This window comes from Sarcophilus harrisii, chromosome 2 (assembly GCF_902635505.1).
Source record: "Sarcophilus harrisii chromosome 2, mSarHar1.11, whole genome shotgun sequence".
Lineage (NCBI taxonomy): Eukaryota > Metazoa > Chordata > Mammalia > Dasyuromorphia > Dasyuridae > Sarcophilus > Sarcophilus harrisii.
The window spans coordinates 650,637,869-650,663,267 of NC_045427.1; the positions used below are offsets into that span (position 1 = coordinate 650,637,869).

Below are 25,399 nucleotides of genomic sequence, written 5' to 3' on the forward strand. Positions count from 1 at the left end.
TTGCAGGTAGAAAGACTGACATGGATTCCAATCCTACCTCAGAAAGCCAAAGTTATATAACTGTGGGCAAGAAGATTCACCTCTTAAGACTTAGATTAACGCTTCTTAAATAAACTCCATATGGGGTCATGTAACTGAATATGGGAGCTGTGAAATTGTGATTTAATATCAGTAAATATTTGATTTGTATACCTATTTTATATATCTATATATCTGGGATCATGTAAAAATTTCTCAAGTAAAAAGGGGTCACAAATGGAAAAAGTTTAAGAAGCCTTGAGACAACTGTCTAAGGTTATAAATTATAGGACATTACCATTCTGAATCTTAGATTTCCCCACACTGATGAAATTACATGGTCCTCTTATTTCTAAGGCCCACCTTTCCCCCATCAAACCTTGATAGTGCTTTAATATTATGGTAACCCATGAAATGGATAAAATCATTAATTGCAAAAAAACTGGTAGAGACTTAGATTCCCCAAAATGTCCACTTTCTAATAATAAAAATTAGGATTTTTATGGTTATTAAAATTAAATTGTTACCTTCAGACTAGCTTTCTGGAGGTACCTCAGACAAGCCTTGGTCTCAGCAGGATAGACACCACGAGAATGGTCAGGAATAGAGTCTAGTGTCTTTATTGTGGCCCAGTCTTGATCTTAGAGCAGGAGGCAGAAGAACGACCGGGAGGATGATCAAAAATGAAATGCTTCATTTCCAGTCCTCTCAGGCCTTAAATACCTTATTGTAATTACATCATTACAGCACACTGAGCTTGTGTGAACTAGAGAACTATTACATCACTATGCTAAATACTAAGTGTATGTGAACTAGAGAACCATCATCTCATCAGTTACACTAAGTTAACACCTTGTTGTAAGTATCCTTGTTTCAAGGATACTTCTCCAAAGTTCTGGCCCTCTACAAAATTGGAATAGGAGAATTAGATAAAATGGGGTCATTGAACTTTTATTTTCAATTAGTTTGACTTTCTGCTTCAGTTTTTATAAAGTTAATTCTTTGTAGCATCTTTATAGATCCCCCATGAATATGGACTGGTTGACATAGAACAATGGAAAATGGTAGAGCTAAGAACAGGAGGGAGAAAGGGTTGGAGAAGGAAACTTAGAAGCCAGGTCCAACCAGGATCCTTAAGAAGGAAGTTTCACAGAATCATGGTACCTCTGAGCTGTAATAAAGTCTAGAATGTATCTGGATCAATCTGTGACTGTTATTTAGACATATACAGGTTCACAGAATCTCACCATTGGATGGGACCTCAGAGGCTATCTGATTTAACTAGTACCTGTCTCAGCATCTCCTCTGCAATAGCCTCAACAAGTGCTCATTAGCCTTTGATTGGAGACCTCCCTAATGAAAAATTCACTCCCTTTGAATACAACTAATTTCACTTTGGGGCAGCTCTCCTTATTTGGAAGTTTTTCCTGATATCAATCCTAAGTTTGTCCCTTTGAAATATCCAATAATCAATAAACACTTGTTAAGTACCTACTATGTGCCAGAAACTGTGCTGAGCACTGTAAATATAATTAATTTTTTTAAAGACAGTTTTGTTCTCTGGGAGTTTACAATTGAAAGGGAAAGAACAGATACAGTAGGCCGGGAAATGGAAGTTGGATCCAAGGGGACCTGATATGTGGACATCTTATTCTGTGGAGTTGAAACCAGGCAGAAAATCAGGAGCAAAGTGGAGAGATCTGAGAATTCGATTCCTGCTGCCTACAAAAGAAGGCATCCCTCCTATCAAAAGGGAAAGGAGGCTGAGGGAGATGGTGTCAATCAAGGTTAAAGTTAATAGCATGGTGATGAATTGAGAAATGCTGAGATTCTGGGAGGGGCATCTTGTTCCTCGGAGTTGAAACAAGGCAGAGCAGAGATACAAAGTGTAATTTCTGTTCAGTTCTCCTGGTTCTGCTCTCTGGAGCTAAACTGAACAAGCCAATCCCTTCTTCACTTAGCATCACTTCTAATTCTTGAAAACTATTATGTGTTTCCTGAGTCTTTCCTTCTTCAGGTTAAGCATCCCCAGCTTTCTTAACTGTACCCCACAGGGCAGGGACAGGAGGCCTTTCACTGTGCTTTGATATTTGAGCTGATCCTAACCAGAGGAGTTTAAAAAAAAAAGTGGAGAGTGAGTGAATTAAATCATTGTTTTCTGAGGAATAGGAAGTCCTTTGGAGATAACCTCCCATTACACCTTGGAAGAATCCCCATGGCAAGCTAGAAAGTGAATGCTTTTAACCAGTGAACCACTTAGATTTGTCTTCTCTAACCAGCTTGTGAATTCCTCTAGCTTGCTTTTCTATCCATGGCATGTTTCTAAATGTATTTGTCTTTCATCAGAGGTCTTTCTCTTCAGAAGACATGAGCTTATTGGTCATTTTGTGTATGTGAAATGGGAGACAGAAAGACATTCTGCTGAGTCTGTAGAAGGAAACAGCTGCAATGATATTATTAGCCATAAGGACATGGGACAGGACTTGAATGGGACTTCCAACTTGTCTCATAGAACTTGCTAAGTCCTGAGAGAAGGAAGCCTCCCAGGGAGGGGAAATATCACCCTTTCCATCTCCCTTCAGGATTATTTTCCTGAATAATCATGGTTCTGGCCAGAATCCAAGAATAGCATTTCAAGGCTTCAAGGCCATCGAATCCCACCTGTAATGGAAGAAAACTCCCCTTAACAATATTCCCAGTGAGTCAGCATCTAGCTTTTGTTTGTCATCCTCTAATAAGCAGGACCCTATTACCTCCAGAGGTTACCCAGACCAATTTTAAGTGATTCAAAGAATTAAGAATTCTTTCCTCCCATCAAACTCATTTTCTTCTTTATTGTCTCCCCCTCATTCCTTCTAGGGTCAAGCAGGAAGAGCCTGATCCTTTTCCCATGTGAGATGGGAATTAAATTTTGAAAACAACTTTTATATATCACATCAATCTTTTCTTTTTCAGGCCAAACCACCCCTTTTCCTTCCATTGGTTCTCTACTATATGAACTTTAGCCACCCTATGTTCTATCAATAGCTTTCCAAGAAAGGTGTTGCCAAAACCAAACACAATGTGCTAGATGTGGCCTCCCCAGAGCAGGTTAAATTAAAACACTCATCTTTCTAGTCTTGCATGCAACGTTACTTTTAGCACAGCCCAAGATCATAGCTAGGATCATTAGCTATTTTTTAACTGCCATATTATACCTTTGGAGAAAGGGGACAAATACCTGCCTTAATAGTCAGGAAGATCTGGGCCCAAGTTCCAACTTTGATACCTACTGACTGTATGACCCTGAGAAAGTCCCTCACTTTTCAGTGTCCCAGGTTACTTCTAAAGCTACAAGTTGCAGAGGAGCTGCTGACCTGCATTGGGAAAGAGAGAATGTTCATGTAGAAATATCCAGGAAATCTCAAGTTCATTTGCTAAATCCCTAAGATCTTTTTTCTGACCCATTTCCACTTAGCCATAAGTTCCCCATCTTGTCAGTAGTAGCCAGAAAGTAAGCTGTCTTCTGGATGAAAGGAAATGTATTGTGGGACTCCAGACAGACTCCAGACTCCTGAATATATAAAATGTACATGGAGGCAATGTCTATTGAGGTGAAATGGACAATATATTGTCTGTGTAGCAGCAAATATCCATTGGTCAGGGGACCTGAATTCAGAGCAAGGCAGTAAATCAAGATATAAATTATAGGAAATTATCATCTCTCTGTAGAAAATTGGCTTTTCCCATAGTGAAAGGGCCAATCAGGCATATTAGTTCATTTCTGTGATATAACTATGTCTTCAGAAGTGTGATATGAGGCAAGTTCAAAGGTCTACCTGGATCCCTATTCAATTGACCCAATGCCCAGAATCCTACCCCCCCATTAGAGTCACTCCATTTGGCTAAGGCATTGTGTCTTTAAAAGCCCCCCCCCCATTAAAATGTTAATACTTAGGTAATGCATTAAATCATTATGGCCCATTGACAGCTCAGCACAACTCAGTTCCCCATAGGACCACAGATATGGTGCTGATCTTGCATGTAGCAACTGTGTCCTACTGTCTTTTGTTCTAATTCATGGTCAGAATGTCAATATTGACATCCTCCAGTTATTCCAGATATATACTGAATAAATGGTTGTTGGGAAAGGATCTTGCTTTGAAAGTACCAACTGCTAAAACAATGCTTAAGAGTAGTCTTAAAAAACCTCTGAAGTTTAGCCCCCTCTGCCACATTTTCCAAGATTTGATCATGGTCACTGCAGAAGAAGCAGGGGGCTGCCCAGAACTTGGGGCCATTTTGTATTGCTCAGACTTGGCTTCCACTAGCCTGGTCTTCAAGAACTCAGAGTTCCTGCCATGGCTTGAGGAGATAGAAGAAGAGGAGTTTGTACAAAGTTAATCTTATCTTTATTATGACTCTTATTCTGATCTGCCTGGAATATCTTAGGAAGTCTGGTTTCCTATATGAATCATGAAAAAAGGAACAGAACTTAAGGCACAAAGCTGAAGGAACATCCTTACCACATAATGAGGAGCACATATCCCATAAGCTCCCCAGCAACCTGAAAAGCTGACAAATATGATGAATACAGAGAAGCATAGGATGATCTACATCACTTGATGCAGAGTAAAGGAAGCAGAGCCTGAAAATAGGATTCACGATGACAATAGAAATTTAAATCAAACACCAAAAAAAAAATTTAAAAGACTATAAGAAAAATTATAAAGAACAAATATGGCTTAAGAGATAGGAGAAGACCTCTACACACTCACCCCATCCCTCTGCAGAGATGAAAAAGTCTATAATGTGGAACATAGCCTATATTTTCAGACTTTTTCAATGCTAATTAATTTTGCTCATTTCCTCTTTTCTTTTTTTTTTTTTGTCTTTAAAATTATTATCCATTATAAGGAATGGTTCTTTATAAGGGAATGGAAAAGGGAAACTGGGAGAAATTGTGGTGATATTTTAAAAAAGAAAATAATAAATACTTATTTAAAACAAAAGAAATTAATATAGCTCTTTAATGTGGCTGTGGTATACCATGAAGGTCACAATATGCAACTTCAAAGGATATAAGATATAAGATAAGAGAGCAGAAGATGGAGTACTATGATTTTATAATGACCATACTTGAACCTAAAAAATTACAAGGAAACACCTCTATCTGCTTGGACTATAGGTATACAACACTGCAGATAGTAACTCATTTTCAGTCTGTTGATGAGTTTTCCTGAATTCTTTTTTCCTCTTTTTTTTGATGTGAGAGATGGCTCTTGAGTAGAGAAATGGAGGGAGGAAAACACTGGAAAGTGTAAATGACATGAAAATTAAAATACATTTTTAAATAGACCTGGGAGTTAGCTATATCTGCCTAGACCAATACAAAGAGTTTCACATTTTTGGATGTCAAAGTAGAATCTGCTTTTCTTTTGGAACGTAATCCACAGCATATCATCTGAACTGCCTTGTATAGAAAAAAACACATGAAAGGCCATTTGGAAGAGATTCAAAAGAAAAGAATCTACCAAACTAAAAATTGGAGAGGGGAATCATTAGCATTTCCTTTGATGATACTATTATATGAAAGAAAGCTAATGTTTAAAAGTTCAATATGAAAAAGCGTATCACAATTGCTGAGGAACTGAAAGATTAAACAGACAGATAGATGCAGGGATTGACGGATGGATGGATGGATAGATAGATAGATGATAGATAGATGGATGGATAGATAGAGAGATAGAATATTTTTTCTGGTAAACTTCGGCAGCTCAAATTAATAGAAAATGCTAAGTTGTCAATTATTTGGATAATTAAATAACATTTCATGTAGCTATTTTTTAAGGAAATTCCTTTTCAAAGTGTCAGATTTAATGAATTATATCTCCATGGAGGTTTTCAAGAAAAGATTGCATGATGGCTTCCCAATTATGCTTTTGAACATGGTTTGAACTAAATATACCCAGAGGACCAACTCCAAAAAACTTCAATTCTACAATTCCATATCTTTCCATTAGTTTATCAAGTTGATATTGCCAAGAAAAGATTAGTACCAAGATCCCAAGAATCATGGTATTTATTTATGAATTCACTACCTGAAAAAAAAATGAGGTCATGGCCCAGAAATAAATTTTAGTGAAAATATACCAAGTGGTATTAGTAACAATTTTCTTTAGACCCTGGGAAGGTCATAGCATCAAATACACACTATGGCACCAAGATGCCTTGCCTGCACCTGCCTCCATAAATAGCTATTTCATTGTGTTCCAACCATTCCAAACATCCTCTCTGACTAACTAGAGTGCCACAAACTTTGCCTTGCTTGCTCCTGGGAATTCTCTATGGTCACTTTTCTCCATACTTTACTCTCTTGATCATATCCCATGACATTGGTCTCCTTGATTTTCCTTATACAAAACACTCCATGTTCTAATTGCAAGCATTTTCCTGGGCTTTCTTCCATGTCTGAAAATCTTTCTCCTCATCTCTGCCTTCTCACTTCCTTCCTTCATATTTCAGCTAAAATCCAATCTGTAGCCAGAATCCTTTCCAATCCCTCCTAAATTTTAGGTCTTACTTCTGACACTTCAATATATCTTGTTTATGTCTCATTTTTCATGGTAATTTGTATATGATATCCCCCAATAAACTGTCAGGGACAGCTAGGTGGTTCAGTGTTCTGAGCACTGGGCCTAGAGTCAAGACGAATCATCTCTCCAGCATCTCTACCAAGAAAACCTCAACTGAGATCAGAAGGAGTTTGACACAACTGAAACATTTGAACAACAATAACAAGAGCAAGCCATGATCTCTTTGAGAGTAAAGACTGTTCTTTGCCTTTCTTTATATTCCTTACATTTAGCACAGTATACTTAATAGGCATTTTAATAGGCTTAATAGGCACTTAATAGGCATTTTAAAATGTTAATTGTTCATCTGACTGACCTGAAGAAATACAGAAAATATTATTTATCTCTATCCATACTTTCTTTCTAGTGGAGGGATTTTTGATAATTTGTTTTAGATACTTGTGAAACAAATACTCTGGGCATTAGAACCAGTCTAATTCTTCCTATCATGATATCTTTAGGTCACATCAAATAAGATTTGAATGAAGGCACTGGGAATCCCTAGACTATCAAAGAGAAGATTCAGGGAGATGTAGGAGCTTTTGCCCCCCAGCATTTGAAGAGTGATTGTGTGGAGGAGAGGGTAGCTTTGCTCTGCTTGGACTCAGAAAAGAGTGGACACGATAGGGAAATTGCTAAGAAGCGAATTTAATTTTCTTGATGTAAAGGAAAACTTCTTAAAAATTCAAGCCATCCTCAAGTCTAGAGGGCTATGTCAAGAGATAGTTATTTCTACCTTACAAGAAGGCATCAAGAAAACCCAGGGTGGGGAAATATGGGATAGGGGATTCTTATTGAGTTGAATATAAATGAACATGTCTCCTATGACTCCCATTGATCCATAAGTGATCCGGTTCTTCTCAAAGGGTCTCAACTCTTAAACCCAGAAGCTCACTGGGATAGCATTAGGAGCATTAAGATTTACCATTTATCTGATCCTGGGGGAGACATTCAATAAGAAAAAGGGAGACCAAGTGGGAAGGAGAATCTAATGGGTTCTGAGGCACAATACTGGTTGCTCTGGCTAATGTGCAAAAGCATGTTCTTGATTAGAGAAATAGCTCTGAGACATTAGATATGTCCCAAAAATACGCTTTGAAGATATATATAGATATAATTGGAAATGAGAGAAGCAAATGTGTCCATCAGGAAATGACTGGAATACAATCTTGATAACTTACAAAATGACTCTACTCTTTGTCATAATTGATCCCAGGGCTATGGACAATATGTTGTCTATGAACAAGTTAAGATATTTGCATCATATGCGGCAATGCCCCCAGGAAACTACTAGCTAATACATTGAACATATTTGAGAAGTGTACATGCTTTCCTGCGTCATCACTCTAGCATTTCCTAATCCATTCCAGTTCTCCTCCCTGGAGGGTAGGAGGATGGGAAGATTGAGAAAGGATGGGCTATTTGTGTGCTCACTTCATTTCCTCATCTGTTTTTGAGTTCCTGGCATGGACTGGTGTGTGTGTGTGTCTGTGTGTGTGTGTGTGTTTTTTTTTTTTTTTTGGGGGGGGGGTTGTGGTAAAAGCTGTTCTTGAACCAGGGTACTTTTAGCTTATTTTGTTCTGTGCAGGAGTTAAGGACCTTATTACTTGATCTGAGAGAATCTAGACATGTGTTGGAACAAAGGTTTGTTTTATTTTAGAAATTTCTTGGAATAACACTCTGGCAACAAGTCAGAGAGAGAAATCAAACCTCACTGGGGTCAGGCCTCCAGGACTAAATTCAGGCCACGTGAGCTCAGAATCCTGGGAAGGCTTGGGTCCTTGCCTTAAAATTGATTTGTACTTAATTTGTATGTTTTTTTAATTGGCTTCTCTATATACATGTTGGCCCTTACTTTGGGGACAGGGACTCTATTTTGTTTTTACTAATACCCATATAGGGAGATATGGGTACTATATAGAGCTTGTAGTGTGTGTGTGTGTGTATATATATATATATATATATATATATATATATATCCACATACATACATACATATATATATAGAGAGAGATACCAAACCCTTGTGCCCCCCATACAGAATGTACTAACAAATGGTTGCTAGATTGATAGGATAGGATAGATTTGGGTTGGTCTATATAAAGTAGGTGGAATGGGCTTGTACTAGATGGAATGAGATGGGTTTGGGCTGAAGGACAATTTGACACAAACTTCCTCCAACTTGAATACATAATTGCTAATCTTATACCACAAATGCCAGGGCATATTTTCAATCAGACCAGCCTTACACACATTTCCATGTCTTCTTTGAAAATACTGTAGTCCTTCACGGTAGCTACATAGACTCATTTCTGCTTGATTTCAGACTATTTAATTCAATTTAAAATATTTATTAAGTGCCTCTTATATAGAAGTCAATTTAATAAGCAACAAAGACCAAGGCTGTGTTCTACATTTGGTTATAATCTACCAAAAAATGTATCCAAGAAAATATTCACAGTATTATGCCTGGTACTCATTGGATATCACTTATGATGAGATCACACTTGATTCCTCAGTTTACAAATTAATATTTAAATGTCCTCAAGAAGTTTCTTCTGTATATTCAAAATGTCCAAATTAAGCCAAAGAGAAGAGCCTTTTCTCTAATCTTTATTGCATTCGACAGGTAATTCTGGGTCTCAGTTTCTTCAAATATAATATTGAACTAGAAGCTTTTTAAGGTATTTTCAGGACCTATGATGGCTTGTGGAAAGTATCTTTGGTCTGTAAAATCTGGGTTAGGGACTATGAAAATCCAGAATGTCTCTTTGAGAAGACTGCATCTGGAGAGGGTTTCACACTCAACAAAGTCAGGCTACATCTGGACAATCACTAGGTGGAAAAGCCTTGTTGTTCTGGCCTAGGGTGGACTCAGTGATCTCTGAGATTTTTTTATGTCTAAGATTCTGTGATTTCAAATGCAGGACTCTTAATTATACCACAGTAATTATTGTCTGTGTTATTATTTGGTCTTACATTAGTCACAAATGCAAGGTTTTTCCAATACTGAGTCTATAGCACATCTCTTCCATCAGGTAAATCTTAAGTAAAATGATTGTCACATATTGATGTATATAAACAAAATTCTTAATGTAGATGGGCAAAGCTAGACCACAAAATCTGATGCTACAAGACAAGACTAGAGTCAGACATTGATCCAAAGGACTTCCCATAACCCTTGTCCGAGGCATGGGATCTCAGATAATGGGAGCTGCAGGCTTGTCAAGAAAGGGTACACTGGCTACTTGGAAAGTCAGAGAAAGATCAGCTCCTTGAAACTCTGCATATGTTCACTCTCAATTGCCACACAACCCCTGGTCGCTCGATGTAGATAATTCAACAAGTATTTATTGAGCTCCACAACCCATAACCCATAATCCATGCAACTGGCATTGGGTTAGACATTGGGTCCACAAGCACAAAAATAGAAGTCAGGCCCTGCTCTCAGAAAACTAAGATTCTGAGCAACTGGTGCTTTTGAAAGAGTAATTTTAACTATTTCCTTGAAACTCTCAATTCTGTTCTTTGATTTAAAAGAGAAAAAAATACATGTTACCCTGCCTTTTTATTGAGGCAGCCTGAAATCATAGAAATGCTCTGGATCTATAGTCAGAAGACCTGGGTTTGAATTCTGGACTAATGTGATCCTGAACCAATATGATCTTGGACACGTTATTTCAATTCAGTCTATGCTACTTCCCCTGTAAGATAACAGAGTTGAACTAGAGGACCTCTCAAGTCCATTCTAAGTTCCAAGAACACAGTAATCCCCTGTTTTCCCTCTTTCTCATAAATTAATGATAACTAATCTCTATGAAATATATTATCCCCTTTGATCTTGATAACATGCCTGAAAGGCATTGTTATGTGCATTATACAGATGCAGAAACTGAGACTCAAAGGAATAAAGTGGCTTGTTCTCAATCACAGATACTGTGGTGTGCATAGAGTCAAAGGAAAAATTCCTAGCTAGTCCCGTGACTGGTAGTTCAGAATATTTCATTGTTATTCTTTGTCCTGCATTCTCAAAGAGGGCCATGATGTCAGGGACGATGCCATGATAGTCAAGCAAATTAGATTGAAATGAGAAAGGGCTGTGCAAGGTCCCCTGCCTCGCTTTCCCCTCCAGAGACATCTGAGTCCAGTGGCCAGAGATAGTTCGAGACAACTGGAGATGGCTCTGGATGAAATGGGAAACCTTGGCCTTTGGTCTTCCACAGGTCTCAGTTTGCCTCAATTGCTACCTAGCCCAGTACTAGATGGAAGTGGGGTGGGCTCCATACTAATAATAGCAACCTAGCTCCCATTTCTCTAATGCTTCAAGGTTATACTTTCCTCACATGCATTTCCCAGTTGAGCAGAATACATGCTCTTTGAAGGCAGGAATTATTACTTTTATCTTTCTATCCTTAGCACCTAAATTCCTGCCTGGCAGTGGTGGGATAGGGGCTAGAAAACTAGCCTCAGAGCCAGGGAAAATACGGTTCTGGTTCTGCTTCTGATGTTTCTGTGACATTGAATGAGTTCCTTAACTTCCCATTATCCAGGAAACTCTTGAAGATGATCAATTGTAGAGAGGATGCTGACCTGAACTGGAAGAGGGAATTTCCTTTCCTGAAAGTTTCCTATCCCAGATCTAGTCCCCATCTCTATCCCCAGCATACAGTAGGCATTTAATAAATGTTTATTGATTGATGAGAAAACCAAAACTAATATGATTTAACAGACCAGTCTCAGTCTCAGGATTGGGCTGCAATCCTGCCTTCAAGAAATTTATATAGGAGACAATAAGTGGGATGTGGTTGAGAGAGAGAGAGAGAGAGAGAGAGAGAGAAAGAGAAAGAGAGAGAGAGAGAGAGAGAGAGAGAGAGAGAGAGAGAGAGAGAGAGAGCGCGTCTTGGTTCTGGAGGTAGCAGTGGCTTCCCAACTTCTTGGGTCTGTGAGAAACCTTAAATAGATATTCCAATAGATAGACCAAGAGCCATGTCTTTATCAGATGGTACGTTTTAACATGAAAATGGCCAAATAAAAAGAGATTCAAAATAAAAAAAAAATAATAATCTTCTGAAATCCAATAAAAATTACCTACTGTCTTTTTGAAGAGAACTTAGTGACTATCCAGCCCAACTCACCCATTTTACAAATAAATAAACTGCAGCCCTGAAAAGGGAAATAATTTACCTAAGGTCAACCAATCAGGAAACAGCAATCCAGAATTCAAACCTACACGTTCTCACTACGGCTCTTCCTTCTTTTGTAGTATCATGAGGAAAGTATTTTATAAACTGTAAAGTGTCCTGCACCCATGAACTAGCTGAAAAATGGATAGTGATTGCTAGACACCCCCCACCCCGATATTCCAACAGTTAACATTCTAATAGCACAATGTGCTTTTCATGGAAATATTTTCCAGCATTGATTAACCTTTATGCCTTTTATCAACAACTCTCAAATATTGTTGACTTAATACTATCAGGTAATGAACAAAGGTTGGCCATAAATTCCCCACAATATAACTATATACGATATGGCTCTTCTCCCTCAAAATTTAGAGGAGACTCCTTAGAGAAAATTGTTTGAAATACCAGATGCTCCAATTTGCCTTCTGCAGCTCCCCAGGGGAGGCAGTCATGGGAGGCCAGAAGGAGATGCCAACTTTTCTTGGCCCTCTCTGTACCAGACTTTAGGAAATGAGTTGTCCTATATCAAGAAGGTGCCAAGAGATATGGCACCCTCAGAAGAAAGCAAGATTTCTGGGAGTCAAGTCAACATGTATTTAGATTAGAGCTATAAGAGCCTTCGAGGCCCTTCTCTGAGTCCCATCTGGTCTAACTCCCACATCTTATAGATAAGAACTTTGAGGGTTAGAGGGGTCATGTGATTTTCTGATAGTTAAACAGGTAGTGAGAGGTAGGATTTGAACTCAGATCTTTTGGCACTGAGAGCAACAACTCTTGGTACTTAACTTCGTTGCCATGTATTTTATGTGTATGTAAACATGTACTCATATATTCTTAGACCTTTGTCACAATCCAGCAATCTTGCTTCTTTGAATAAATAATAGAAATAATTTCCTCATACAATGAAAATATAGTAGAGATCCTTCCCATGGGAACCTGATCCTTCCTTCTCCCCCAATTAACATAATGTCACTCAAAGAGGAGCTTTGCTCTCTGCTGCCCATGCCTTTATTGGCATCTCAGAGCACCAGGCCCTCCACTGTGCTGTTCTCATGGGGAACCATATAGTATCTTGATCATAACTTTCAGGGAATCCACCAATTCTTACATTGCCTTTTCTCAATCTGTTTTCCAGATCAGTTGTTTTTCTTTTTTATATAGAATAATAGATCTTTATTTTTCAAAATACATGCAAAGATAGTTTTCAACATTCACTCCTGAAAAGTCTTGTGTTGCATGTTTCTCCCTCTCTCCTCCCCTCTCCCCTTCCCCAGATAGCAAGTAATCCAATATAGGTTAAACATGTGCAGTTCATCTAAACATATTCCCACATGTGTCATGCTGAACAAAAAACAATCAGACCAAGAGGAAAAAATGAAAAAGAAAGAAAAGCAAACAAACAACAAAAAAGGTAAAATATATATATATATATATATATTCCACATTCAGTTCTCATAGTACTCTCTGGATGCAGATGGCTCTCTCCATCACAAGCCTATTGAAATTAGCCTAAATCACCTCATTGTTGAAAAGAGCCACATCCATTAGAGTTGATCATCATATAATCTTCTTGTTGAGTGTTCTCTTGGTTTTACTCATTTCACTTAACATCAATTCATGTAAGTCTCTCCAGGTCTTTCTGAAATCATCCTGATGATTGTTTCTTATAGAAAAATAATATTCCATTGTTTCCATGTATCAAAACTTATTCAGCCATTCCCCATATGATGGGCATCCACTCAGTACCCAGTTCCTTGCTATTTCAAAAAGGACTGCTATAAACATTTTTGCACTGTATGGGTTCTTTTCCCTTTTTTATTGTAGATCAGTTATTTTTCTCCTGAGATGTTTCATATTCTCTTCTATTTTTTCAAGTTTTATAATTTCTTGGTGTCTTATAATATCATTCAATTCTACTTGTCCAATTTTAGTTTTCAAGGAGTTGAAGTTCAAGGAGTTTTCAAGGAGTTGAAAAAAAATCTTATTTAAGATTTTATACCTCTTTTTCCAATTGGTTAGCTTTTCTTTTCACAAATTTATTGGATTGCTTTATTTTTTCCCTAACTTTTCCTAAACCTCTCTTATTTGGTTTTTGGATTCTTTTTTTAAAATTCTCCCAAGAGCTCTTTTTTGGACTTGTGGCCATTTGACATTTACTCATTTTTATTTTGTTTTAATTTTAGTTTAGCAGCTTTTTTCTAATCAATTTTTAATTCTGACTTGTGGTAACAGTATCCATCTCTAGGGCAGGGGAGGGAAGTGAAGAGAGGAGTAAAAAATAAAAGAAAAAAATTACATATTAACTTTATTATATATTTTAAAGGAACAGCAAGTTGTACATAATAGATTTGCACTTTCATAGGCAATCCTATTTTTATTATATGATGCTATAAAAATGCTTGTTTTGTTCCATAACTTAAAAATAAAATAAATAAACAAATGGGGGGGAGAGACACATGGTGCTTTAGATTTGACCATGACAACCTAATATTTGCATATATATATACTGGGAACTGCCCATTCCCATTGGTCAGATTTGGGGTTGGGGGAAGTAAGTTTAGCTTTTTAAAAGAAATTCTCGCTTGTGGGGAGGAGGGAGTTTTCCAGTGTAGAGGAAAGAAGGGAGTCTCATTTGGAGACAAAATCTGGGTCTGAAGTTCTCAAACTATCATAGATTTAAAGCTAAAGGAGATCAAACTCTTCTTTTTATAGAAAAGGGAAATGAGGCCCAAGTAAGTTAAGAGAACTGCCTAAAGTCACACAGCCAAGAAATATCAGAGGACTTGAACCCAAGTGCTCTGACTTCTAGGCCAGTGCTCTTCCTGAAATATTACCCTCAGATGTGACCTAAGAACCTCAACTGGGAGTGACTCCTTCATCCTCCGCCCTTGTCTCTAATGATTAACTGAAAGGAGAAGCAGATTTTGCAAACATGGACTTGTCACTTTAGCATCATCTGTTGTGACCTTATGATTGAAGGGTAGGCTTTAGCAAAAACAAAATAATCCCCAAAGGACATGTGCTGTTGCTTTTGGATCCAAACAGTCCTAAGGCAGTCACTGGTAATTTCCAAGGCTCTGATCCTTTCTACCTTCATCTCACTAATATTGGGAGGGGATCTTCTAGAAGGAGAATTGAGTCATTATACCCATCAACAAGAATATTCTTGAGGATCTTGGGGAAAAGCATAAGAATTAGCTTATTTCAGGCAGGTTTTCATAGCAACTATTTCTTACATCTCTTATAGCTTTTTGACACAATATCATTTTGTTTCTGATTGACTATTGGGCAGGGCAGCCCATGGTGCATAGATGTTGCATGGACACTGTAGTACATAAGTTTCATGAAGGCAAGGGCTATTGATGGTTTTGTCTTTGTAAATCTAGCACTGGGTACTCTGCATATACTAATAGCTTGATAATTGGTTATAGAATGTCATAACAATAGAAAATAAACTTATTACTGTCAAAGACACTACTCTACTTGATCCCCATCTACATTCTTTCTTCTATGCTTCTAAGCAAAGGGATGACATGATTAAAATAGGGCTTTTGATTAATGAGTCCAAGAATAGCCATGTCAAATGGATTAAAGAGACAGAAGTAGGAAAAACAGTTAAAAAGCAATTGCAAGTATTGGAGATAGCAATGTAGGATAAAAGGAGGTATGCAAATTGACAAGGTTTGGGCTTTAAGCTTTGGGGTTTGAAATAGAAAGCAAATCAAGGGGAATGGATGAAAAGTCTAGAGTACATAGAAGAAGCTCAAAAAATCAAAGTTGTTTGGAAAGGACCTGCTTTTGAAGCAGCTAGATAATGCAGTGGAAGGAGCCCTAATCTTAGGATCAAGAAAGATCTCAAACTCAACTTTAGATATAATAGCTGTGTGACCCTGAGCCAACCGTTTAACTACTTTCACCTTAATTCCTTATCTGTAAAATGTGGATAAGAGCATTTACCTCCTATGGCTGTCATGAGGATCATATGAGATAACTTGTGTAAAGTGCTTGATAAACCTTGAAGCTTTATGTAAATACACCATCATCATCATCATCATCATCGTTTATTATTAATCAACCAATCGAATCCATTATCCCATGGTTTCCATGTAAAAATCTCCACCAAGGGAAGAACAATTCCAATTTGGGATTTTCCACTCCCATCCATCATACTTGAATTTGCCTCTTAGCCACTTTGTCCTTTTGCTTGCAGTTCTGACCTTTGGGAACACAAGCCTGATCCCTCCTCCAGATGAGGGCCCTTCAAATAGCTATACCCCACCTCCAAGTTCTCCCTAAATCTTCCTATCTCCAGCGAAAAGTCCCAGTTCTTTTCATCTATTCTCATGCTATGACCTTGATGATCTTCACCATTTTTGTGCCCCTCCAGTTCACCAATCAATGCCCTTCCTAAAATGTCTCACTGGGTTTAAATACAATCCTCTTGACACGATCTGCCCTGGGGAATATCAGCCTCCTTTTCCTGGATGCTATACCAAAAGCTTATTGACTGAATTATTTCCAAATAATAGTATTGATAACGTTACTAATCATCTATTATGTGCTAAGCTTGGTGACCAGCTTCAAAGAATTTAATGGAAATAGTGCTAGACTGGGTATCACTTGAAATTCAGTCTTGATACTTTTTACTATGAGATTTTATGATGTCATTTATCTCAGTTTTCTCATCTATCAATTGGGGTTAATGATAGTGACACCTCCCAGGGTTGCTACAAGGTTTATATGAGATCATAAGGCCATAGGTTTAGAGCTGGAAGAGACTTTAGAGGGCATTGAACCTGTTTCCCTCCATTAGAAATCAAGGCCTTAAGAGACAGAGGGATTAAATTTTTATGGTAACAATATGGTGGAACACAAACCCAGCTTTTCTTGCCTGAAAGTCTGGTGCCAAATGTACTACAGCATTTTGCTTCTGAGCAAGACTCTTGTGAAGTGCTTTGTCTAAGGTTATATAGATAGAAGTGAGATAATATATTTCAGGTACTCTCTAAACTTTGAAATGCTATATAAATGTTATCTATCACTCCTTATCTTCATCACTTTCACTAATAACCTGGAAGAGAACACCAAAAATCATATATGAAAAGAACAGGAATTTGACATCTCTACATATGATTTCAGAACACAATACACATTTCTGGAGTACTTTGAGGAATAGAAAATTTTTTTCTGCCCACAATTCTGTAAAGTAAAAAAGAAAATTTCTTATGATTTGCTAGTGTGGTCATGTGAGACATAGTGCCTTGGGATCCCTGTAAGGGCCATACAAGTACAAAACTTTGCCTAATGGAAGCTATGGATGTCAACAAGAGTTAATTATTTGAAACCTTTCAAAATGCTCACAACACAGTATCATCCAAATGAAAATCATCAGGATCATGTTGATCCTTTATGTCATTACCTAAGCAATTCCAGGGCTGAGTGATCCTGTCTCTACCCTCTGTGTTCTGTTCTATTCTAAGGGAAAAGATAACATTTTCCTTTTTTATAGTTCAATGAGAACTTCCCTCTGTGATGCCGGGGAAAACATCCTTCTATGAGAAATGAGCAGACCTGTTCCTTTCTGGTTTTATAAGTTGCATTTTTTAAAAATTGTTTCTTAATAATTATCTTTTTTAGCTAAGGGTCTTTTCTTCCATATTTAAAAAAAAGTTTTTATATCTTAAAATTTTGACTTTTTGAAATTATAATCCCAATTAGAAGATTTTCCTCTGTTTATCAATCCCTGAAATCAATCTGAACCAATGAGAGAGACAGAATTGTGGCTAGAACACTAGATGCAAAATTGGACAATGGGGGTTAAGATGATCATTTTGTACTTAGCTTGTGATCCTGGGTCTCACAGTACTTCAGCTCTGTGTAAAAAAGAGAGAATCTGACCAGATGACCTCAAAAGTCTTTATAGTTCTAGATGCTATGTATTCTTTACCCATGGTTTCCACATTTCCACAGATCAATTCATTTAAACAATACCCCAACAGAGGTCTACAAAGTTTCATAAAGAACATAATCCTTTTCTGTCATTTCATGGTGTCATCTGTGTAACCTGGCATTCTTAATGGCTGCGTCATATAGAATGTAAACTTTGAGTTCTATTAATCCAATGACATCCAGTAAATAATTATTAAGTACCTACTATGTGTACAAATCTGTATGGGGAACCAGGGAACAAATCTGAAAAATGAAAGTCTCTGATCTTGACAAGGTTATATACTATCCAGGGAATAGAAAACATTAAAAGAAAAAATTCACTCAGAAAGCTAATCAAAAAAGCTTCTTCCTATGGGAGTTGGTACCTAATCTGAATTTTGAAAGGAGCTAAAGAATTTAAGAAGCCAAAGTGAGGGAGACAAACATACCAGGAATGGGGGACAGTCTAGGTAAAAGGGATGGGAGAAAAGATGGGGGAGGTGGGACGTAGAATTCAGGAAATAGAAAGTAAATCAGCTTGGTTGGAATATTACCAAAATGGAATGATTTCAATTATGGGCCTGGTGATGTGCTATTTGGATGCGAGGTCAACCTAGGTACTAGAGGCTCATCACAAAACTTTTGGCCTCTAGGTCATGACTTTTTTGGTCACAGTAAATCATGAATTGAGAAAGATAGTTGGAGTAAGAATAAAGAAAACAGACTGAAAGAACTTATTTTCTAAGGGAATTGTGTTTAAACCTTATCTTATGATGATATAAAGTCATAAAGAGAATGCCTAAGAAAAATCAGTTTTGTCTTTTGCAAAAAAAAATATATATATTCTTTTGTCTTTAAAAATATTAGAGAGGTTAGATAATTAGTTATTGTGTCTCAGTTGATATGTATCCTGAGATTCCCTTAATTTAAATCCTTTCAAAAATTAACTTTTGGTGTTTTGACATGGATTGAGATCAAATGCCAAAGGAAACAGAAGGAAGATGCTGAAAAAGCTTCTAACTGCTCTGGATGAATTCAACTCCTCCCAACAATGCTGTGGAGTAGGTAGCTATTATTATGCCCATTTTACAGATGGGGATTTTGAGGGTATGACTCATCCAAGATCACACAACTAGAAAGGGTCTGAGACAAAATTTGAACTGGGGTATTCTATCCACTTCAGCACTGAAGTTCTCATGGTATTCCTATGCAAAAGATAGAGGAGTGTGATTGAACGTAAGGCTAGATGAATTCTGAAGCGAATAAATAACTAGATTCAAAGTAATTACACTGATGGTTCCTTGGCCCTTCAGAAGTGAGTCTCCAGTAGAGATCTCAAGGATCTATGCTTGCTGCAGAGCTCTTTCACATTTTAACAGTGACTTCAAAGTGTAGATAGCATATTCATTAGATTTTCAGATGACCCAAAGCTGAGATGGGATAGTTAGCCCATTGAGTGACAGAATATGGGACTGAAATCATCTTGACAAGCTAGATATAGAAGATAAAATTTAATAATGTTCAGAGTGTACTGTGGGTTGAATTTTTTCACAAAAACAAAGCAGGTGTGATATTGGGGCAGCTCAGGGCAGCTGTAAGGCCATCCATCTATCCATCATTCAGAGAAGGGGCTCTCCATAAAATTAAACAGAATCTATGTGAAGTAATTTTAGGGGGCACTAGAGTTTAGAAAGCTCAGTAAAGTCCTCCTGCCAAAGAAGGGGCTAGAGCCTTGAAGGACATCAGTGGCTCTAAGAAGGAGACAAAAGGAGCAGGAAGGGAAGGTTAGGCAAAGCCACAAGAGACAGATCACCACCACTGAGGAAGCGGGAGCTGGCCAGTTGATCTGAAATGTTGGTGAAGGAGTAATTTGCAATAAGCCTTCAAAAGCAAGCAGGAGCCAGGTTGTAAAATCTACAAAAGGAAGTTTGCATTTGGTCCTAAGACAAAGAGAAGTCACAAAGGGGACTGACAAAGCCAGGCTGTGCTTCAGGAATATTCATTTGGCAGCTATGGGAAGGCTACCATTTGTGTGATTTGGGGCAAGTAATTTAGTTTCTGTGGGCCTCAGTTTTCTCTACCTTAGAATGGGAAGAGGGGACAGCGATAATATTCAGTTTTTAAATGATCAAAGATCTGTGAATCCAGTTTGCACCTAGGAAATGTTTCACAATGGTAATGGTGTGATGTTTAAAGGACTTTGTGCATTAGTTAATTAAACCATGAATGACTGATTTATTTTAAATGGTTGATTAAAAATACCCTCCACAAAAATATTTGTCACCTTGGCAATATTAATTTTCTTAATTTATCTTAAATTTGATTGCAGTGAGCACCCCTAATTAACCTGATTTTTTGCTGATAATCACTCTCAATGGAATCAAATCAAAAATCCGGGGATGGATTGAGCGGCACTCAGAAAGAAGCAGCCCTCCGTGCACTCATTCAGCGCACAGGATATAGCTTGGTCCAGGTAGGAACTCTCAGTGATGTGCTGCCGAGCTCTTGTCTCAGCAACCTTGCATGTTGTCTGGTCTTGGTGGGGTCATGGCCTCACGAGGTCAACATTCGCTTATCTGACTCCACAGAAGGGTGATCACCTTCAAGGTAAGAAGTCCCTGGTGGGAAAGGTACTAAGCTTTTTATCCTTCAGCTGGAAAGATGATTTTGTTTTCCTTGGGCAGAATTAGGTCACAGATTCTGAGATGGAAAGGAACCTGAAGAACTTCTGGCCCAGTTCCTCTATTTTACGGATGATTGGAGAATATATTCTCTAGTCAAGATTTGAACCCAGATCTCCTGAGTCCAAGGCTAGTTCTTTTTCTCCTATCCATCCACAGTGCTGCTCCTGGCCTGAGGAATCAGCCTTGCATAATTACAATTTCAATTCAACAACCATTTATTAAGCATCTACTAAGTACAAGTCACTGTATCAAAAGTTTGAGAGACAAAACTGAAATCAAATGCAATCACTGCTCTCATGGGGTTTACATTCTACAGGGATCTTTTTTTTTTTCTTTTTTGGAACAGACATGATTTCATCCACACAGGAAGCTCCCTGGTGAGAAAACTAGAACTGTCCTCAGAGCTAGGGTCACAGACCTCACCTGTCACATGCTGTCTATGTGACCTTGGTGGAGTCATATAACTTCCATTTCTGCTGACAACTCTCAGGGACTGTTAAGTTGCAAACTGCCAACATTGGTAGATTTGGGAGTATATAACATATGAACTCTTGTTGAATTAAATAGAACACATAAGCAGAAATGTAGATGCATTGTAATTTGATTCTATTGAATAAATGTCCTTGCAACACTATACTTGTTAGAGTTTTTAAGAAACATAAGGGGGGAAAGAAGGAAGGAAGGAAGGAAGGAAGGAAGGAAGGAAGGAAAGAGACAGAGAGAGGGGGGAGGAAGGGAGGGAGGGAGGGAGTGAGAGAGAGGGAGGGAGGAAGGAAGGAAGGAAGGAAGGAAGGAAGGAAGGAAGGAAGGAAGAAAGAAAGGAAGGAAGGAAGGAAGGAAGGAAGGAAGGAAGGAAGGAAGGAAGGAAGGAAGGAAGGAAGGAAGGAAGGAAGGAAGGAAGGAAGGAAGAAAAGATGAGGACTGGGTCTGGTTGAAGGCTATCTTCTTCATCTCTTGATGCAATCATGTGTATGCAAATGAAAAGAGCCCAGAAAGAGTTCCCTTTCACAAGAATTGGAAGGTTAGGGAGTGGGAAGAGAATTTAGAAATAAAGAAGAGATGGAGAAAGGAGGGAATATGGTGCAGTGATATGAACATAGGATCTGCAGTTAAAGGAAGTGGACTGGAATCTCAGTTCTGCCTCTTCTTTATTGGTGTCCATTTAAACACATCACTTAATCCCTCTAGGTCTATTTCCCCAGGCACAAAATGAGCACGTACGGGGTTGGACTATGTGACAAAGCTCATTCTTTCTCCAAGTCTATAAGATGATAGGTTAGGATATGAAATAAAAACACAAAAGGCAAAATAGATGATTTCAATTTCATAAAATTAAGAATTATTTCCATAAAAATGCAACTAGGATAAGAAAATAGCCATTGAATGGTGGGGAAGGGGCTATATTTGCAGCAAACACTTGTGATAAAAAGACACTCTCACCTCATGAGTCCTCCCAACTCTATTAGCATCTGATTTTGATTCATGACTACATATCTGGCTCCTCAAGCTTCTACAGGAAAGAACATTAGATGCTCAGCCTGGGAATCTTAGCATCAGAAAAGACATTGGGGACCATCTAATCCAATGTGTAACTAAGCAAACCCCACCCCCAACTAGCCTCCAACATGGTGGTAACTCTCATGTCTTTGCTTGGAGACCTCCAGTGACATAGAGCCCACCATTTTCAAAGCAGCTTGTAATATTCTGGGTTCATTCCAATTTTTAGGGACTTTTTGCTTACAGTGCAGAGCAGAAATCTGCCTCTCAGCAACCTCCATCATTATGTAACCTTGATTAAGACTGGGTAATAATGAAGACTTTCTTTTTAATAGGGCTTTCAGGGAAGTAAAGTACTCTCATTTGGTTTTCATAATCTGTGAGGTAGATGCTATTATTATCCCATTTTACAGGGGAGGAGACTGATTTATAGGTATTAAATGATTTTTACAAGATCACACAGCTGATAAGTGTCTGAGGAGGTATTTAAATTCACCTCTTTCTGACTCCAAGGACACCACACTCTCCACTACAACCTCTTGCCTCTTGTTTGGTCCTTAGTGGCAAAGCAGAACCAATCCAATCCCTCATGTGCAAGCTAACTTTTCAATCAATCAACATTTATTAAGCACTTACTATGTTCCAGACACTAACTACTTAAATAAATCAAACAAGCCTAAGAGATCCAATATAAGAGTACTAAATGACCTTAACAATACATGATAACCTCTCGGTGACTCAGTTTCTTCATTTGAGTTCCCTTCCACTTCCAAATTCTATGAAATCTATGAATCTCAGACATCCTGAGATCCTAGGGATCAAAAAAAATATTTCTGGGAATTGAATGAGGCTGTACCTCTTCTTTGGCTTCTGGTATAGCCATGGAACATCATCCACAACTGGGTACCCAACAGACCACCTCATGGGTGCACTCTTACTTCTCTTCCCCAGCCTATAAAATCAGGACCAAATGAACCCAGAGTAAGGGAGCAACTGCTTAGGAGAATGGCCAAGCCAAATGGCCTTAGTATTCACCACTTCATTTTTTTCAGGGGGTAAAGACTCTCCCACCTTAAATCTATATATCCCCAAATTCTAATCATTGTTTTTGCCATCAGCACCAGTATCATGCAGCTGTTAATCATCTCTTTGGAGGGTACACTGAAAAGAAGCACATTTAGATATAAATTAAACTAATTACTTGGTGAGCCAATGTTCCTGTTATTCTAACAAAAGAGCACTGTTCTTTAATTCACCAAGTGTCTTAATTCTCCCATGTGCTTTTCCAACTCCCGAGCCATAGTTCTAATCTTGCTATAAACTAATTCATGGGTAGTTAACAAACCTCCCAAATGTGTCTGTTTTCTTATCAGACATTTATTTGTTTCGGTTTCTCTTCACTGTTGACTTTCCAACCATTCTGAAGGTGCATTGGCCCTTGGAGAAAGAAATATAATAAATGGTTATAAAATCACCTCCAAGGGATCTCCAAGCTACTTAGTGCAATTTCTATTTGGGAAAGGAAGGGAATGCCCCTACTCCAATATATACAAATGGTGGTCCAGGGTCTGTTGGAAGAGACCAAAGGAAAGGGAGCCCGCTAGCTTCCAATGCATCTCATTCCATTAGGACGTATTGTTAGGCAATTTTTCCAGATATTAATCCTAAATCAGCTTTTGTATAACTTTCAATTATTGTATCTGGGTAGTCTGTCCTCTAAGTTTAAGAGTCTAAATCCCTCAGGTACCTGAAGACAGCTTATCATATCTCCCTTGAGTCTTCTCATAGATATAAATATAGATGTATACATAGGAATATATGCATGTACATATATGTATGTCTTATATATATATTGTATAACATGTATGCCTGTGTTGACACTATCAATTTGGCTTTTTAGGAAAATCCCCCTGGTCCCTTCAGAATATGAACTGGAGTGGGCTGAGACTCAAATGAACATGTCCAAAACAAAACAAATTTTCTTCCCCCTCCCTCTCAACCCACCCTGTCTTAAATCTCAGCCCACTCCATACTCTGAAGGGACCAAAGGGATTTTCCTAAGATAACAAAAACTGATAGTGTCAGCACCTATATTCAATAAACTCCAATGGCTCCCCATTACCTCTGGGGTCAAATATAATTTATGTGGCATTTAAAATCCCTTCATAACTTGACTCTAACCTACCTTTCTAACCTTACTCCATATTATTCTTCTCTACAAACTCTATATATCAGCCACTCTGGCTCACTATTGGGGGCATAGATGGTGCTCCATCTCTAAGCCATTATACTGACCATTCCTCAGGCCTAGAATATACCCCTCCTCACCTTTCTGCCTCAGGAAACTCTTCATTTCCTTCAAGGCTCAACTCAAGAATCATGTTATGTCTGAAGTCTTTCCTAGGGCCCCAACTAGTGGTGCTTCCTCTCCCCTGCCCACCCAAATCAGCATTTGCTTTGCCTCTGTTTTGCTTATCTTGCTGCATATGCACGCTCTGCCCCCTCTGCGATGTATTTAGGGTTAGTGTAGGTTCCTGAGGGCACTAATACTTTTGCTACTGATTAGAGCTCCCCAGATCCTAGCACAATTATCTGCCACATATAGGAAGTCTTTTTTTTTTTTTTAACTTAGATTTTCAAGGGTTTTTTTTTTTCCTTAATTTAGATTTTCAAGTGTTCATTTCAGCTAGGAGAGTTTGTGTTAATTTTTCAGTGCTATTTAAAATTTTAATACAGACCTTCAAGATGTTTTCAACTGAGGAGATACTGAATACAGAACATAGTCCCCACTCAGACAAGTAATCTATACAAGTCTCCAAAGTGATTGATGATAAAATTCTGCAAAGCTTCCCACTGAGAAAAGAAGAGGCACTTTTCCAGTTCTAGAGGGAAATTTAAAGTCATCAAATCCAGTTAGTAGAGAACCAAGACATTCAGCATAAGGAACACGTTTCTATGTGTGTGGGGATGGGAACTGCTGAATGGGGAGAAACTATTTTCTTTTTTGTTATTATTTGTAAGAAGGCTCTGAGGATTAAAAAATTAGGACTGAAAAAAATCAGTGTTCATTCTGTATATTTATCTTATTTTATTCCATTAAATGTTAATAATGCTGCAAAGTTGCTAGTATAACAACTATTACCATGAGAAGAGAAACACTGTGACAAAAGTTACTGTTACACCATAAAACCAAATAAGTCAAGTAAATATTAAGGTTTGTGACATTACAGATGTAACACATCACACTGTTGTTACAAGAGTAACAACTGTTGATGCTACAAGTGGCGCAAATGTCAACAAAGGAAGCTGAGGTTTACAAGTGTACATGACAGGACAGTCTCATTTCTTGTTCCATGCGTTGGAAGAGAAAGAAGGCAGAGTTGTGATCTTGATAGCAGCAGGTTTAGCTATTCGTGTGCTGAGATATAGCAAGAGAACATTTTACTTTGGGATTTCAGCTTAGTAACTATTTTTT

At 38.0% G+C, this 25,399-nt stretch overlaps 1 protein-coding gene across 2 annotated transcripts in view; it reads left to right on the forward strand.

The window, feature by feature from the left end:
* A1CF (APOBEC1 complementation factor) overlaps positions 1-25,399 on the forward strand; it is an 87,514-nt gene that overhangs the window by 9,891 nt on the left and 52,224 nt on the right. For both annotated transcript variants that reach the window (XM_012552519.3, XM_012552556.3), the window contains exon 2: positions 20,073-20,216. In XM_012552519.3, the coding sequence (XP_012407973.1) occupies positions 20,118-20,216 (99 nt within the window). In that variant the 5' untranslated portion in view covers positions 20,073-20,117. The remainder of the gene's footprint in view (positions 1-20,072; positions 20,217-25,399) is intronic.